Source organism: Macaca nemestrina, chromosome 4, assembly GCF_043159975.1.
Source record: "Macaca nemestrina isolate mMacNem1 chromosome 4, mMacNem.hap1, whole genome shotgun sequence".
In the NCBI taxonomy this organism is placed as follows: domain Eukaryota; kingdom Metazoa; phylum Chordata; class Mammalia; order Primates; family Cercopithecidae; genus Macaca; species Macaca nemestrina.
Window position 1 is genome coordinate 38,810,862 of NC_092128.1, and position 19,656 is coordinate 38,830,517.

General features: G+C 36.9%; 1 protein-coding gene across 1 annotated transcript in view; it reads right to left on the bottom strand.

Annotated features, from left to right (window-relative positions):
- Positions 1-14,167, bottom strand: part of LOC105475403 (potassium voltage-gated channel subfamily D member 2) — a 486,131-nt gene extending 471,964 nt beyond the window's left edge. Inside the window, exon 1 of the mRNA XM_011730620.3 lies at positions 11,593-14,167. Within this exon, the coding sequence (XP_011728922.1) occupies positions 11,593-12,707 (1,115 nt within the window). The 5' untranslated portion in view covers positions 12,708-14,167. The remainder of the gene's footprint in view (positions 1-11,592) is intronic.
- Positions 14,168-19,656: the final 5,489 nt, after the last annotated feature.

Consider the following 19,656-nt stretch of genomic DNA (forward strand, 5'->3'; position numbering starts at 1 on the left):
CCTCAGTATATATTAAGAAACATCACTCTAGATTTACTAAACTCTATATATGAATCTCACAATCATCTGAGAGTTATGTATTTTGATAATTATGTATATTTCTTATGAAAACACCTTTATATGTATACAATATTATCACTTTGCTTTATAAAAATTTGTATATGGTATAGGCAAATCAAAAATATTTCTAAATATTTTGTGAAACTACTGGTGCAGATACATTTCATTATGTTATTAAATAACCTGCTTATAATGATTTTGCCCCAAATTTCTATTAGGTAGTATTCTCTAAAAAAACTCTTCATGAAGTAAGATACTTTCTTTTCTTAAATAGCTATGAAACATGTAATACTACACTTCCTGCTTTTCTTTGTCTGCCAGGAATTTCAAAGCTGATTTTATGCTCAGCAATGTTTTATTTAATGTAATTTTTATTCTCCATCATTTTCCGTCACCTTTAATACTTGATGCTTGCTTAATCATCTCTGTTTATTTGACAGTAAACTGTTCCAACTCCTCCTTGAAAATGCACAGAGTAAAAAAGTAATGCAGGAATGACTAAGTATATAATTTCAAAACAAGTCTGTCAGGATCATAAGATTTTTATAATTTGGTAACCCAAAGTCATTAAATGTTGGATTTCTAACCTAAAAATATGTTTTGTACGGTGACTCAAAATTCCAGTTTCTAAATAGGAAATTCCTTTTGATTAATGGTGTGTCATCAATCAACAACTCTTCAGTAATTATTTCCTGCCTAATTGTCTACTGGTGTGATACACTAGAGACTTATCCTAATGCAAGGCAAATATGTAGTATATTTAATACTGTTATATAGTCAATAGTAATAATATAATAGCAATCCCTCATATAGCACCTATTTGTAATGTTCTTGTGCAAATTGAAATTTAAAATGGCTTTTCCTATCTCCCACATCCCCAGATCTTCTCAAAAATATTATCATCAATAGGTTATGTCTTCCCAGAAAAATAAGACTGGGCATATAGCTATATATCAACATATGCATCAGTATATAATATTTACACATCTGTACATTTTTGTATTGATGTATATGTGTGTGCTTCCCAAAATGCATATTTGAGCACACATTATACATTCACACATATTTTAGTAATATTAAAACAATATGTTCAGATCCAAAAATTGTTAATTAGTGTGGAAAATAAAAAGGAAACAAAACTAAAAGGAATGTGAGCAGTCTATAAAGTGATTTCTTATTCATAGTTTTTGCTTAATATAGTGTATTTCAGAATATATTGCCAACATTTGCTACTTGATTGAAAAAAATCCTCCCTTTAATATTTTTAAAATAAAAAAACTTACCTTTCACTTAGATAACTATGACTGTATTTGGACTCTTTCCATAAAAATAATAAAGTTCTCTGCAAAATTGACAGGCACTTTACTTATCACTACTCTAGGACCATGCCAACCCTGAATAAAGTGAATAAAGTGTCCTATTTCCATAAGGAAGAGTCACGAGCCATTTTCTAAACTACATTCTTTTTTCTTTGTAATAAGATATTTATTGTGCTATCCTCTGAGATTTTACAACTAATTAATACAATTTTAAATCCAAAAGCAGAAATTCTATATTAAAAAAGTAATAGCAGAAAACAGCTCAACATGTATACTTCTAAGTTAATTATGTTTTTCAAAACAACTTCCCTTTATTGCAAACATTAAAAAAATGCAAGGCAATCTATAAAAGATTAGAAAAATATTCATTTGAATTTCCATAATTAAGAATTTACTGAAATGGAAGTAATTTCTTTTTGACATCTATTCTTATATCCTATTTCACAGTGATGTATCCTCTTGTGAATGTCTATGAGATGTTTTGAAATTAGTGCATTTTTTCTAACTATAGTAATGTTCTAATAAAATAGACAATATGAACAAAAAGACTGTTACTTGTATATTTAGATACGATAAAGTATCTGAAAACCAATTGTCTATCAACATCAATTCTCATACCTAATTTCACAAGAATAAGTAAACTAGTCTTGTGAGATATTTTCAGGTTTGATGTTTTCCGTATTATTGACTACGATATGTTCAGCCTTGAATTTAAACAAACAACTGAAGATAATAAAATATTCTGCATTGTGAAAATATAAATAACATTGTTACTACCAGAGTAAATATTTTCAGGTTGAAAAAATAAAAGGAATCCAATGACAAATCATTGAGTTGAATAAAATGCAAGTTACAACTGCTACACTTTATTTCTCAGCTCAAAAATGTCACAGTAAAAGTAATACCAGTGGAACAATATTCTTAATTTCCTGTTATGTATTACATGAATTTGTTTATCTTTGTTACTAATTCAGTCTCTCATTAGATTAAAAATTACAAATAAAATACAAAGTCATCATCAGATTTTTAATGATAACATGGGGAAACTTTTAGACCTGCACATACACTGCTTGGTGATGCTGCTCTGTTATGTTTTTAATATATTGTTTAATGGTGGGGACAGGCATAAAGTAGAGAAAGAAATATAATGGGGGAACCCTCCAGTGTATTGTGCTGTAAAGAACACTGGACTTCAAATGATCTTCCAGAAATCTAACTTAGATTCTTCAACTAACTAGACCCTATAATTTTATATAAATTTCATGACTACTCTCTACCTTAGTTTCTTCAAGTATAAAATGAGAAGTTTCTACAAAATGATTTCTAACAAGCCTAGCAAGTCAAAATTCCATGACTCTAATAGTTTGAGACTAAAGCAAAAAATCAAACATTAGGAAGAGTCTGCAGGGCACATTCCTTTCTGATTCAATATTGTGCCTAATGTGCATTAGTAGGTTGATATAATTTAAGAAGAATACAAAAACAGCTAATTTGGTACAATCTAGACATATTCTCATAAGTTTGAATGTGGTATCTAAAACAATATGGAGAAGAATTTCATTTTTCCAAAGTACACTAAGATGGTATAGGGTTAGACAGCCTTAATTTCTACAGCATGATGAAAGGAAACCAGCAAATGGTTGGGGGTTGTGTGTGTGTGTGTGTGTGTGTGTGTGTGTGTACATGTGTGACAGCCCCCATGAATCCTAGCTTCCTTATCAGGAAATAGGCCTCTGGAAAGAACTGGGTAAGATGCAGAATTACCTAGAGGGCAAATGTCTTCATGGAAACAGCATGCCAAAGTGAGATGCCACACTGAATTCCTCTAAATTCAAAAACTACTTTCACAATTTATCTGGAAAGCATAGCCTTTTTTTTGCATTTTTATGATGTTAATCTAATTTTTGTTTCTCCAAACCCAAGTATTTCCAATTATCCATTCATGGTTATAGTTTATTCTTCAGCACAGTGATTGTTATCAAAGCTTTGCTTCTGCAAGTTTTCATTACACATCTGCTATAAACATGGTCTCAATTTAATTCATGTTGAAAAATACATACCCTATGGCAATTTTCACAGATTTTAAGACATGTAAGCCATTTTATCTTTCAGGCTTATAAAACTAACAAAACACCCAGAGAAGATATATATGTATCTACTGCAAAGTGACAAAAAAGGAATAAAACTCCTTTAAATAGAATTCAAAATGTATGTAATATTCTTGAACACTAATATTAGAATTGACAATTGTAAGTATGCAAATCTATATTCAAAAGAAATAATTATCTGTATCAGTTCCCAAATAATTCCATATCCATTGAGCACTAGCCTTGTCTTTTCAGCTAAAATATGGAATTCAGTTTTCATTTGAGCTAGATTTGTGTTGTTAGTAACAATTAAATTATGTATTAGAAAATACTCATTCTTTAGAAAATCTCCCGAATAACTGGATATAAATTTTAAGCTAAGTTAAACATGACAAACTAATGAAGGACGAAAATTTATTCATGGTTAATAAGTTAACTTTAATTTGACAATTTAAAAATGTTTTTAATTGTTTTAGAGCATGTGCTCCTTTTAATACAGAAATCATATCCTATCCCTACCATGCTCACAACTCTCTAATGGCTCCCCTTTTCATCTTAAATGAAATCAGAAGTCTTGATTATGGTCTATCACATTCTACATAGTCTAGTCCTAACTACTTTACAGATTCCATTTGCTACTAAGCCCCTTACTCCCTTTGCTTCTATTACAGGGACATTAGATGGAACTGATGAAACTTCATCCCACCTTGAAGTCTTTGTACTCCTTTTCTGTCTTCCTCTAACTCTCTTCATCCAGATAGTCAGAAAGTCATTTTATCGCTTCAAACAGCCATTGGCTTAAATTCCAACCCCTTGCAAAAGTCTTGTTTGTCCCCTATGCAAAATAGCAGGCTTGTTACCCAGATGTATTTTGTTCATAGCACTCATCTCTACGTGGCATTATATAATACATTTACTTTTTTATTTATCACTCTTCCATTATTTTAGTTTTAAATCATTCTTAAGTTGAGAAAGTTGACCTTTTGGTTACTGCTGTGGTCAATGACAGGTAGCAAGTGATCAACAAAGGTCTGTTATGTTGAATTGAACTCTGTGAGCCACAGTTTGATTCCCTGAGAGTGTATGTTACTGGTATTATTTTGGGTTTCCGAGAGCACTATTACTGATATTGTTAAAAGTGAAGAAAATGAAGAAGATGGAAGAATTAGGTCCACATAAAAGCAAAAAAGACAAGACCTTTTACTTTTAGAACAAAATCTTCCCATTCTATTTGACATTATCTCAACTGTCATCCTACTCTTTCAATGTTATTTTTTCTCATTATTAACCTCTAGTAACTCATTCCCTACTCCCCCCACACTTTTTATGATTTAGATCATTACATAACAGACTTGTCAAAATTCCCAAGGCAAAGTGGATTGCATTATGCTAGAATATATACCTACATTTATCTTTACATTTTGTAATCTGATTTTTAATTCCTTAGAATGTTAACTTCTTCCTGATGGTGATTACATTGAACTTTTCCAGACAGAAATTGCATCCATCTCCTATGCCATTTACAGCCAATATGTCCCTATTTTAAACAATTCTATTTTATGCATAAATGATGAAAAATAAGTTCCAGCTTGTGTTACTGGGTAAGAGAGAACACCTTTCTAGTGATGAAGTGTCATCGAAGTATCTGTTGACCCATGGGCTTTTTAAGCTACTCATATTTAAATAAGGAAATAGGCTTTCAAGGGAAGGCGGCATTTCTATGTTCATTCACTTATATCATGAAGCATCTCCATACGCCTCCCAGAGGCATCTGCAATTTACCTGGACTTTATCAGAAATCAAACTGATAGAGAAAATGGCAGTTGGCAGCCATTAATTCTAACCTTTGCAGAGTAGTTAGTTATGGATGAAAAAGTTGAGGTCTCACAGCCATTCCCAGTCAAAAAGAGAAAAATTAAAAGGGTAGATTTAGTAGATGAGAGGATAAAATGTTCAAATAACAAATGTAAATACTTTTAATATTGAACAAAGCAAAATAATTTGGCTTAGAGTAGCAGATTATTGCTAATGTTGAGATGGCACTGCTCCATGGCTAACGGGCTCTCCATGGCGTACAGGTGCCATCTCACACCATGATCAGCAACACACTAACATAGATATTTTCCTACATTTGAGCACCGAACTAGGTAATACCTCCCCAGAAGGTATACGCTCAAACCTCAAAAGCCTTTCAATTTAGTTAGAAAGTCAAGAGATAAAACCATAAATTATATATAAAGATGGCACTTACTAATATCAAGCACAATTCCAACTATAGATGACGTAGGCTTGCTTAGGGGGCTGAAAAGCCTTCATGGAGAAGGTCAATGTAAAGGCTGCCTCTCAAAGGAGAAAACTAAAGGGCAAAACATTCAAAGAGCAGTGCAAATATGCACAGAAATGGTGTTTCACCCTGGGTTTTGTTTGTTTGTTTGTTTGTTTGTTTGTTTCAATATCAGATGCTATCCCACATCATCAAATCTAGCTGCAGAAGCTAGTGGGAGAGCAATGCTTATACATACATATGTACATAAATACATACATACATGTATGTGTGTATCCCTGCTCAGAAAACAATATAAAACATATGGAGAGTAGAATGGAGGAAACGGAATGAATTCATTATCACAACTTTAAAGGAAAAAATATACTTCCTTTTCAGTGAATGTACTTTTCACCATTTGTGTTCTTTCAATGAAAGAGAAGTTAAATTGTACATTTTTAATGACTCATAGGCCAACTCTTTTAGGAAATTAGGGCAAAATAACTGAATTCCTTTGTTTTCCATCAGGCCAGGCAAAAGATTCACCGTTGAGTAGTTTGCCCCCAAACGGCCTGAAAGTTCACTGGATGAGAATACAAGTTTGTATTATATCAGATGGGAACCATCATGATAAACCCCAGTGCTGTATGAATAAATGCAGAGCCAGCAGTGATATTGAGGAATGTGGAGTGAGTCACATCAATAGAACTAAGAGAGAAATGTGCCACATTAATGGAATAAATAATAAATGTATTCCTTCTCTTATCCCTGTATAATCAGCAGCAGTCCCCAGATAATTATTGTAACACATTTCTAGATAATGTTTTAGGGTCTTCAGAAGAAAATGAGTATAAAAGTGAAATTTCAAAATATATTGCTGCTATCTAATTATGTAACTATGGACAAGCCACACAATTCTTAAATGTACAAAATTATAAATTTTAAATAAATTACAGGTCACTTTTCTTCTACCAGGAATGTAGAGATCAGGTAATAAGAAATTTGAACTTTAGTGGCTCACTTTCAAAGATGAGTATAATTGAGAGTAATGTTCAGAAGTAAGTGATGTAAATATAAAAATAAAATAAGATGGTTTTTCAGTAGTCTAAAGGAAAATTAAAAATAAAAAAGAATAGCATAACAGACCCACTGAAAATTAGACAATAGCATTTTCTCTAGGGGACTATGTTGAAACAACACATATTAGCCCTTTTGTGAAATACCTCTGTCTGGCAACCGAGTAAATGCTAAAGTACTAGAGGCTGGATTAACATACATATTTTAAAATTCCGCATCAAATATTGTCTCTAATTCAAGTGATGGCTAAAACAAAATGAAGACATGTAAGATTTGGTTACTTGTAATGCTAAAAGAGAAATACATAACACATTTCTCTACATTTCTTTAAAAGTTCATTTTCAACTTCCATCAACTAACATATTCTATAAAGAACTTTACACAAATATGTCATAGTATGTCAAAATAAAAATAGATGTTACTCATACTATGGCTCTTCACCAGAAAAACAAATTTTGGTACTTCCAACCTTTTAAAGAGTTTTATATTAATGCATTAGCAATATTTATGTATAGATGTTGGCACAAGGGAAGATAATTTCACCCATTTCAGTAAAAACTTTAAGTCTCTACATAAATGATTCTGCAAGATATACTCCCAACATTACCCAAAGCTATATAATCAGAATAGTGACAGGCATCAGGAGAGTAGTATTTAAAAGTTTATCCTTCTCTTTAATAATATATAATTATAATGTTATCGTATATCATAGATATGATCATATATATGCATATGATAAAGTATTTCAAAGTATGCCATTCTAAAAAAGGAACTTCCCTGACACATTGCTATGAAAATTTAAGTGAAAACTTTTCTACTTTTTTGTTGTTCCTTAAAAGAGTAATTCACCAAACACACAAAAATTGAAATATGGCAATTACGCTAAGTTTTCTGGCAGCAAAGATGTAACACCACCGTATTTGTTTTAGATAAATATATGACATATATTAAATTTTTACTTTCCCAATTTGTTCTGAAATCAGAATATAATTTATATCGTTAAAATAATAAAATTTCTCTCTAAACACAAACTTTACAGAAATGCCATGTAGCAACTTTCCCATATTGAAAACTTTGATGAAAACAATTTTGTTTTAAAATTAAAGTAATAAGGATCACAAAATGACACTTCTGAAATTCTTAAGTTTTATGAGTAATATGATCCCTTCTTTTAAAGAAATTGTCTAAATGGGTAATAATCAAGACCAAGAATGCAAACATTTATATTACTTAACATAATAATAACCCTTCAATTATTTAATGTGCCACCTGGTACCACCTCTAATTTCCAGATCATGTGTATGAGGTGCAATGGTAAACTGAGGCTTGACACTGTTTAGTACATTTTTACAAAATAATTTTTGATTATTGGTGAACACTTAGAAATTTCCTAAGTTTAGTAAGATTTGAGTACTACCATCTAAATGAAAAATAACAACTGGATGTTATTTTCCTAACGACTTTAGGACAAAAGAGGAATTCCAGATTCTTTTTCTACTAAGGCAGTTAATGGCAGTAACTAGAGTTTACATTATGGAAAGGGGAGGTGGGTGGATAAAAGGGTGATTCAGGGACCTGTGAAATATGCTCAGAAAGAACGTATGAAATGGAGGAACAGATCCACCTGATTACTCAATCTAAAACTTAAAAAAAATTCTGACATTATTTTTTCATTTTTTTTTTAACTGTGCTTTCTATGTTTCCTATTCTAGTAGGAAATGAAGTAGCCTGAAAACTATTTTTAAAGCGTTCATTTTTCTGATAGATTAACTAATGACTTATATAGTAAGCATAGTCAACTTACAGTCTAACGATATACTTGATATTTCAAGGAGCAAAAAAAAATGGTTATACAAATACACCTTGGTTCTAAGACAGATACACTCAGTTCTTCAGATCATAAAACCAACTGAATATTGTCTAAAATAGCCTAGAAGCCACAGATGATTCTGCCAGTCCTGAATGACAAAGCTCTTGATTATTTATTCTCATGTAGATAATGTTCATATGAGCTGGAACTTTCGATAACCTCTGTTTATAATCATATTTTCACTTTTATTATCATTAATTGATGAACATTTAGCTCCATTAAAATTAATAGCCACAATGGAAAACTCTTGATAATCATTCAGACATAGTTGGATATTGGCTCCAACTATTATTTCCCAGAAAGTTTACACCTTACACTTCATCCTCTAAGTATAGAACTACAGCCTAAACAATAAAGTTAGGCAATGGCTTTTATTGAATATTTTGAATTATTAAATAACTGTTGAGTCACAAAGTTGGCACCAAAATGGCAGTGCTTATAAGAATCTATTTCTTCAGGGTACAATACATAATAAATATATTTTGATGAGAAATTAAAAACATTTTCCTATGAAATTCTGTTATAAAGCATATGATTTGTCAAGTGTCCATATATGTTCTCATTTTGATTACATCGACGTTTCCACATCTTAAAAGTATGACTGCTCTATTCAACCAGGATCATTAATTAGCTTAATTTCCTGAAAATTAAAATGTTCAACTTCAGTGAAGCTAAGTCTTTAAAGTAACTTCCACTTAGCTTCCAAGTTCTAAGAAAGTGTGTGTATTCAATGCTTCTAATCCACTTACTTACCTATGGAACATGTGAACTAAATCCACTGCATAGATTTTACTCTGCCATTATAATTCAATTTCTTAAATATTTTCAAAAATAGGTGCTTTTAAGTATTTTATTTACATAATAAAAAATTGTCACTAATGTTTAATGTTGCCTCATTTTTTTTTCCTGAAAACAAAAATAAGCTTCAAAATAAAATAAAAATTGGAAAGTCATTCCCAGAAACAAGTTTTAAAACAATGCTAACTTCTCAAGTCTATTACAGAACTATTAGCTACACGAAATTAGAATTCTCATCAACATTCTTTTTATACCTATATTCAATCATATAGACACTATATAGCATTAAAATGACTCTCTGATACCTCAAGAAACACAGCCATATATAAGAAATGTTTAAAGTGTATTTCATTTTAATAGTTTTCCCTTCCTATTAAAACCGAATCTTCTTTTTTATTCAGTTGTGCTTCTAATTTGATGTCATGATAGTGATTTGTACTACCCATTTGTGCTTAATAAGGATATCCTGCTACAAAATGACAAGACAACAAAAACAAACCTCTTTGATAAAGAATAAGCACCTACACTGTGAAGGCATTCTGCATCATCCTTATCCTTATAAACTGTCACAAATTTACAAACAAGAATAAAAGGAAATACAAGAAGTAGAACATGGATTTTCACTAATTCATTTTTTTAAATGTACCAGTAGGTCTTTAAAAAAAATATGAGACTAAATAAAAATCATAAATTATTGTATTTTTCTTTACCACAATTTATTGTTTAACCTAGCCTAAAATCCTTCATATATAAAATATTCCATTAGTTGGCCATATAACATGAGAAATTCTGTACAACACAATATGTCTAATAAAATTAAGTCGACTTTAACCACAATGTCATTTAAAGAAGCCAATTAAATTATCCAGAAACACAAAGCTTAAAGAGTAGCCTTGGGAATAACTTTTTTTCTTACAGCCATTACCAAATCCTCACTGAACTGATTACCTATGCAAGAATAGTAGCATAAAGCTGAAGAAAAGGCACTAACATCACTCCCTAGCTTATCTAAGAACTCATAAAAGTAAAAGGATCTAACCATTTTATTTTATTAGATTCTCTAATACTTAAAATGTTGCCACTTTTCTGCAGTTTGACTAACATTCTTAATCATTTGCCTCCTTTCCTTTTTTCTACTACCTAAAAAAACTTAATTCTAGCCCTAAAAGTCTATTAAAAACGTGAATTCAGAAATGTGTCCCTTTGGTTACAGAACTTCATTATACCCCCCAAAAAGAATGCACAAAAAAATTCTAAAAGGAAATTAGGACCCCAAATTTTATAATACAGCCAGCCTTGGTGACCATCCATCTTACCAGATACTGCTCTATCTTCTATGTGTATTTAATGGGTGTGGGCCCATTGCCTGATGGGATCTGTAGATTCTAAAAAAAAAAATGTGTGGATGACAGTCTTTTGCTTCTTTTTTTGAAACTATGAACCTAGAGTTTGAAATATGTTGCAAATTTAATTCCACTGCATATTGTAGAGTTGATCAGTTTCAGCTCTGATATTCTAAAACACTGAATAACCTATCAACCATAATTAAAGTGCATACATATGAATATGTGCATATATATTATAAAATACTTTGATAATTACATCTACAATCTATGTTTTACGATGTAAAATAAGAATTATGGTTCTTAGAGGAAAAATGCACACCAGAAGTATCTATTCATATGAAAATAATAGTTCAAGTATACCTGGAAACTTTTCATTTAAATGCATTGAACCATTTTCTAGAAATTTCAATATACATTGTATATATTTGTGTCTTTATTAGTGCATAGATTTTGTTTTTCATTGTCATATTTTTATATATTAATATAAACATTGTTACTATTTCATATATTCAGGAATTCTAAAATTTCTTTGTATCCTTACCACTTTCAGGCATCAATGCTCAACATTTGCCAGCAATGCCTTAACACTTCAACCTGTGTATTATACCCATTTCACAGATCAAAAGAGTTTTGCCAAACCATTTAGATAATGCTTTCCTAAACTCAGGAAAGAAACCAAATGATTTCCCCGGAATTATCATGTAATCTTAATGGGTCCACAATCGCCTCACCCATACCCAACCTCCATCCCATTTCTCATTATGGCACCTACCCTAGTGTTGTCATGGTGACGATGGTATACCAGAATGCTGCAGGGATGCTGGTAAACTTGCTGGCCGAAGACCCCTTCTCTGCGTAGAACATAACTGTAGCGAAGATGATGATAGCCATGGTGAGCGAGAAAAGCAAGAAGCCCAATTCTGAGGCACAACTCTTCAGTGTGTACCCCAGGATGCGCAGGCCTTGAGAGTGGCGGGAAAATTTAAAAATCCTGAACACCCGGAAGACTCGGAGCGTGACAAAGGCTCCGCTCACGTCCTCATTGTCTGTCATCACCAGCCCAATGTAATAAGGCAGGATGGCCACCACGTCGATGATACTCATGACACTACGCACAAAACGGTAACGACTAGGCGCTGCAGCCAGGCGAAGCAAATACTCAACCGTGAAGATCATGACGCAGGCCGTGTCCAAGCAGAAGAAGGCCACCGCATACCGCTCTCCACAGGGCAGTTCTTTAATGTGACCTGGGCTTGATCCGCAGGGCACTGTTTCCACCACATTCGCGATGACAGAGACGGCAATGAAAAACCCCGTGACATAGTAGAACACCAGGGCCATCGTGCTGGTGTGGGGGTTCTCGAAGGCCCGCCAGACCCTCTGCCTTGCAGTCATGGTGGGCAAGGCGCTCTCTCCAGTGGTGTCGGTGTCCGCGTCGTCCTGTAGGCGCTCGGCGTTCTCCCGCCTGCGATCCTTGTACTCCTCGTAACAGCAGTCGCCGATGATTTCCGGGATGAGGCCAAAGAAGGCCAGTTCTTCATCGTAAGCAGAGATGCACTCGTGGCGAGGATAGTGGAGCTTCCCAGTGCGGTAGAAATTCAGGATGTGGCGGAAGATGTCTGGGTCACGGTCAAAGAAATACTGCTGAGTCTCTGGGTGGTAGAAAAAGTCCCTCTCAGAACTGCCCAGTAGAGTGTCTGGGTAACGTTCCAGGGTGTCCTGCCACGTCTGGAAGCGGGTTCCACTCACATTCAGCACAATGAGAGCATCTTGGGTCCTTTTCCTCTCCTGCCTCGGGGGAGCCGGCATAGGCCCCGAGGCCACAGGCATCCACCCGATGGCCGCTGCCCTTGCAAAAGGCAGCCACGCTGCTACCCCCGCCGCCATGGCTCCTTGAAGTGGAAGGAAGAAGGGTGACGAGGCGTCTACAATGGGTCAACCGAAGCAGCCACAACTCACCCACTTCCTCCAGTCAAGCAAAGTACTAGTGAGAAACGTGGTCCAGAGGTGTCACTCTTATTCCGAGATAGGGCTTCTGGTAAAGTCACAGTTCTCAGAAGGGCAAGTTTCCCTCCAAGACAGGTGTTTGGAGTAATGACAACAAAATACAACGTCTTAACAATCGCCCCCAACAGAACCTAGCCAAACCGCTTCCAGCAGGTGGGCCAGGCCACCCTCTGGCACAAATAAGCACACAGGTGCAGTCGTTTCTTCAAACAGGTGTCTTTGATTTCTCCCCTGGCACAGTCTGGATAATATGGGGTCAGTATGTGGAGTGTAGGATAGAGAAGACGAACGAGAGTCACCCAATAGAATTATTTCGACGAATTAGGGAATCCTTCCACCTACCCTTCCCACTCTTTCAAACCTTCCTTTCCAAGTAGCCCTTCCCGCCAAAGGAGTCTCAACAAGGCGACCTGTTGTTGTAGCTCAGGAGATACGGTCACAGCCGCTGCCCCACGTCTCTCTTTGGGGGTCCAGCTGCTGCTGCCTCTACTCCTCGGGCTGTATTTGCAGAGATGGAGGTGATGTGCAGTGGGTACGGTGGGGGGCGTTAATACAGATCCTCCTCCCCCACGTCTACAAACACCCTCTGTGTCTGCCAAAAGCGTTCGCCCAGTCGCCCCTTCACTCTCTTTTCAAGTTCAGCTCAGGTGCAGTGTGACTGTTACAGAGCCCAGGAGCTGGCAGCCGCCGCCGCCGTGGCGGCAGCAGCATCTGCTTCCGCGCAGAACGCGCCGCGCCCGCAGTACATACCTGGCCAAGCGCGCGCCGGGGCTGAGTTGCATAGAGACTTTCTCCTCGCCGTGCACCCGGAAAGGGAAGAGGAGAGAAAGCAGCTCGCGAGCAGCCGAATCCGATGCGCCGAGGGAGCATAAATAAAGCTCAAGCGAGCTTTTCTCCCCCTTCCCCCATCCCTCCGTTCCTCCCTCCTCCTTTTCACCTTCCAAAAGCCAGGCGCAGGCGAGCAGAGCAGCAGCAACAAGTTCAAAAGGTGCGGGGGAGGCGAGAACGGAGGGGACTCGCTCCTGCCAACTTACTGCGGGGCCACTGTCGCGGGGACCTGGCCAGCGCGGTGCGGGGCGGCGGGGCGGCGGGGCTGCGGGGCTGCCGGGCGGGCGGCGGCGGCGCGGCGGGGCCGGGGCCGGGGCCGGCACGGGCTCTGGTCCGAGCGCGGAGGCAGAAGGCGCTCGGCAGCGCGGGGGCGCGGGAGGGCTGCTAGCTGCTTCCCCGCCAGTGGGTGGTCCTGCATCTCCCCTGGCTCCCCGCGCTGCTCTGCTAGTGCAATCAATAAATAACGAGAAAATAAATAAATAACCGCGCGCACGCCCCGCCACGCAGGTTAGGAAAGGCGTCTCCTGCCTTTCCCTCGGCTTGACCTTTCTCCGCCCCCGCCCCCTCGGACTCCTCTCGCTCCACCCCAGCCACCCACCAGCCCCGGCGCAAAATGTCACCGAGGGAGAGCATCCAGGTGGATCTGCCGGGGAGGAAAGCGAGCCTCGGATGAACAAAGGGAAGCTTCACGCGCTGGGCTGCGGTGGTTTGGTGGAGGAGAGGAGAAAGGGGACCGTGCCTTGCTTCTGCCTCCCGAGTCCCGGTTCAAGGCGAGCGTGGGAAAATGGGGGGAAAGAGAGCGAGAGAAGCTGGGAAGGAGAGTGAGCGGAGCGGAATGCGCAGGAATTGGTTGTCTTCTGGGGGCGACTGGAAGGCAAGACCTGCAGAGCCCCGACGCGGAATTTTTAAGTGCATTTCCTCTTTCTCTTTTTATTTATTTTCCAAACCAGATTGTTAAACGTTGCAGGGATTAATATGCCATCTGTCCAACTTGCCAAAAAATCAGAGAGTCTCCTCGGTGGAGGTCTTGACACAACTCCTTTTCCCGTCCTTTAGAATAACAGAGGGATGTGGAGCCCTTTTCTAAATGTCATCGTCAAGGGGCGTGCGTCTCTGAAAGTTTGCGTCCCCTTCATCCTCTCTGCGCATCACTGCGCATATTTAAAATAGTTAAAGTAGTTAAAGATGTTCGCATGAGGGGTAACTGAGGTGGAGAGACACAGGAAAATTGTCGCGACCAACCGTTTTGTTTTTCGCGTACCCCGCCCCCGAGTCATTACGAATCATCCTTAAAACCAAACATAACATATACAGCCACTAGATGGCGTGGATGGCGAGAAGTTAAATCTGCTCCTAAGGGTTGGATGCTTTAGGAAGGTGAAGTATCAAAATTAACTGATCCAACAGAGACTCACATCACATAAACAGCCTCAAACCCCTTCGCTGCCACCCACCTTTTTATTGTTTATATGAGATTTAATACTTAGGCTTGAGTCTGCATTTGGATAGTTGTGGGATGAGAAGTGGAGAGTTTCCTTTTGAAATTCCTTTGAAAATTAAATCTAGATTACTGAATCATCATCATCATAGTAATTAAGATCTTTGGCAATAGTGAGGCTTCATCTATATTGATTAAGAATAGTAGCCTAATTTCTACCTAAAAATTGTTTTTCATGGCTTGGTTTGACTGCCCTTGGTTTGTAAAATAAGTGGATTGTGTGTTGTACTGTACAGAAATTGACTTTTAAGCCCTAGAGATCATAGGCATGAGTGTCAACCTTGAAAATTTGAAATGGGATATGTCAAAGAAAATACATAAACTAAAAAATGAGTATAGAAAATAACCAGAGAATTTAAAATATCCTTATCATGTACAGGATTTTCTGTAGCTATACAAAGGTAATTTTTTGTTTGTTTACAGAATAGAGATTTAAGGAATACTGTGTTTAGTAATGAAGTCAGAGCTAATGCACCGTGTAAGTTTGAGGACATGGAACTGAAGACACCTGCTCTTTATCTATTTGTTTAAGTGAAAGATGCTTCTTAATCAATCTATGTAGCCTGCATACCTGAAAACAAACACACAAGCATGTTACCTGGAAAATGGAAATGAGGGGCTTACTACCAATTAATATAAGAAAACCAACTCCTCCTTAGTCCAGACAGTAAGGTGGCACTATGACAGGTGCTGGGTATGGAATCCAGAGGGTGGAGAGCCATGAATATTTAATCAATGCCAATAATGGCATGCTTTCCTGTAAAGATGAGGCGAGGAACCTAAATAGAGCCTTTAAAACTGTGTAGGAAACTGAATACTTACAAATGGAAAAGTAGGAGTTTAACTTCACAAAAGCCCCAAAGAAGCAAGAACATAATTTGTACAGTTTTTAAGAAGGTATTGGGATCTGCCCTCCCCCATCTTCAACAAGCTTCTTGATATAGTGGAAAGAATGTGGGCTGAGAACTTAAACACATCTAAATTCAAAATCTTGCTTAAGAAATTACTTACTGGCTTTGTTTCATTTGGCAAATTACTTACCTTCTATGATTAGAAATTGTAGATAATGAAATTTAACTTTTCAGGCCTGTTGTGAAGATGAAACAGGATCATACTTCTGAACACCAGTGAAATAGCACATGGAGTGAACTCAATATTGGTTCTTTCTTATTGTAATGCATAATGCTAATGCAATTCATTTTATCCAGCCCGTATTTGGAATTCCCTTAGATACTTTTGCATAGTTATGTGTTGCTTAATGACAGGGATATGTTCTGAGAAATTTGTCTTTAGGAGATTTCATCACTGTCTGAATATCATAGAGTGTACTTACACAAACTTAGGTGGTATAGCCTACTACACACCTATGCTATATGGTACAGCCTCTTGCTCTTAGACTACAAACCTGTACATCATGTTACTGTACTGAATAAGAAAGCAATTTTTAACACAGTGGCAAGTATTTGAATCTCTAAACATATCTATACACAGAAAAGTTGCAGTAAAAATATAGTATAAAAGATTTTTAAGAACGGTACACCTTTATTTGGCACTTACTCTGAATGGAGCTTACGGAACTGGAAGTTTCTCTGGGTGAGTCAGTGAGTAAGTGGTGAATGAATGTGAAGGTATAGGACATTACTGTACCCTTCCGTAGACTTTATAAACACTATATTTAGACTATGCTAAATTTATTTTTAAAATCGTATTGTTCCTTCAATATTAAATTAACCTTAACTTACTATGACTTTTTTTACTTTAAAAACTTCAATTTGTAACTTTTTGACTCTTTTGTAATAACACTTAGCTTAAAACACAACACGTTATACAGCTGTACAAAAATATTTTCTTTATATTCTTATTCTGCAAGGTTTTTTTTCTATTTTTGTACCTTTTTTTTTTTTTTTTTTTTGTTTTTGAGACAGAGTGTCACCCAGGCTGGAATGCAGTGGCTTGATCTCAGATCGCTGCAAGCTCCACCTCCCAGGTTCAGGCCATTCTCCTGCCTCAGCCTCCCAAGTAGCTGGGACTCAGGCACCCGCCACCACACCCAGCTTAATTTTTTGTATTTTCAGTAGAGATGGGGTTTCACCGTGTTAGCCAGAACGATCTCCATCTTGACCTCGTGATCCGCCTGCCTCGGCCTCCCAAAGTACTGAGTATTTTTGTACTTTTTAAAAACTTTTTAAATGTTTTGTTAAAAACTAGGACACAATTACATTAGCACAGACCTACACAGGGGCAGGATTATCAGTATTACTATTTTCCGTATCCACATCTTTTCCTACTGAATGTTCTTCATTCTGTCTGCAGAGACAGTAACACCCGTGGAACTTTCATCTCCTATCATACCAATGCCGCCTTCTTGAATACCTCTTGAAAGAGCCTGCTTCAGGCTGTTTAACAGTTAGCTTTCTTTTGTAAGTAGAAAGAGTACACTCAAAAATAATGATTAAAAGTATAGTAAATATATAAACCAGTAACATCGTTGTTTATTATCATGATCAAGTGTTATGTACTGTACATAATTGTATGTGCTATATTTTTGCAGGACTGGCAGCACACCAGCATCCTCACAAACACCTGAGTAATGCATTAGGCAAGGACATTACAATGGCTTTGCATTACTAGGCGACAGGAATTTTTCAACTCCCTTATAATCTTTTTGTTTTTTCCTTTCCAACTTTTATTTTAGGTTCAAGGGGTCCATGTGCAGGTTTGTTACATGGGTAAGTTGTGTGCTTTAGGGGTCTGGTGTAAAGATAATTTTGTCATGCAGGTAATCAGCATAATACTCAATAGTCCCCTCCTTCTACCCTCCACCCTCAAGCAAGCCCCGGTGTCCACTGTTTCCTTCTTCGTGTTTGTATGTGCTCAATGTTTAGCTCCCACTTTGCAGGGAGAACATGTGGTATTTGTTTTTCTGTTTCTATGTCAATTCACTTAGGATAATGGTCTCCAGCTGCATCCATGTGGCTGCAAAGGACATGATTTGTTTTTTTTTGTTTCTTTTATTGGCTGCACAATATTCCATACTACATATGTGCTACATTTTCTTTATCTAGTCCACTGTTGATGGGCATCTAGGTTGGTTTCATGTCTTTGATGTTATGAATGGTGCTGTGATGAACATACATGTGCAAGTGTCTCTATGGTAGAACAGTTTCTATTCCTTTGGGTATGTAACCAGTAATGAGATTGCTGGGTTGAATGGTAGTTCTGTTTGAAGTTCTTTGAGAAGTCTCCAGACTGCTTTCCACAGTGACCACGGCAATCAGACAAGAGAAAGAAATAAAAGGGATCTAAATAGAAAGAGAGGAAATTAAACTACTTCTCTTTGAAGACTATATGATTCCATACCTAGAAAACCCCATAGTCTCTGCCCAAATGCTCCTGTCTCTGTGAACAACTTCAGCAAAGTTTCGGGATACAAAATCAATGTACAAAAGTTAGTAGCATTTCTACGCATCAGTAACATCCAAGCTGAGAGTGAAATGAAGAACACAATTCCATTCACAATAGTCCATTATAATCTTCTGGAACCACTGTGTGTATGTGATCCATCATTGACTGAAATGTCATTATTTGCTATATGTCTGTCTGTGTTTACTCTTCCCTCTGAATTCAAAAATCCCCTTGTTCTGATATTCAGATGATACTGATATTTTAGTCTTCTTTCATGCATTGAAATGCTCTATGAAAAGTAGGCATACAAATTCTAGAAGAGCACTGTACATATCTCCCTTGCTTAGGGATTCTTATCTTTACTCTTCTCATTTTATGTACTCTGTTTGGTTGATTACAAGGAAAACAAACTCAGCAAGATCAAACTTGAATGCATCATCTCTCTCTTCCAATCATCTACTCCCTCTTTTCTCTTTTGATTAGTGAAGTCCCACAAAGAAACCTGGTGGTCATCCTGTTCTTTACAACTTCCCCCCCAGCAAACACCCAGACATAGCCAGTGACCCAGTAGGTCTTATATATTCCACCCTCGTTACCATCTATCTATCCTTACACTGCACCTGGAGTGAATTAAACAAAAATCCTATTTTGAGATAATTATAAATTCACATGCAATTGTGAGAAATAATAGAGATTCCTTATGTCTATCACCTAGTTTTCCCCAAAGGTAACAGCTTGCGTATTATAGTATAGAATCACATACTGGAAATTGACATTGATACTCTGTTAGTCTATTCAAACTACTATAAAATTACCATAAACTCGGTGTCTTATAAACAACAGAAATTTATTTCTCACAGTTCTGAAGGGTGGAGAATCCAAAGTAAAGAAGCCAGTAAATTCAGTGCTTGCTGAGGGCCTGCTTTATGATTCAGTCTCTGTGGGAGGGTAGGAGCCTGCTTTCTAGAAGCACCAGTAACAAACTCAAATGGGTTTAACATGGAGCAACCCCCCTTCCAATTTTTGTAATTTTTCCAGTTCCCTGACTTTACTGAGTCTCTGCTCACCAGCCCTGCATTCCTTCATTCTTCCTTTAAA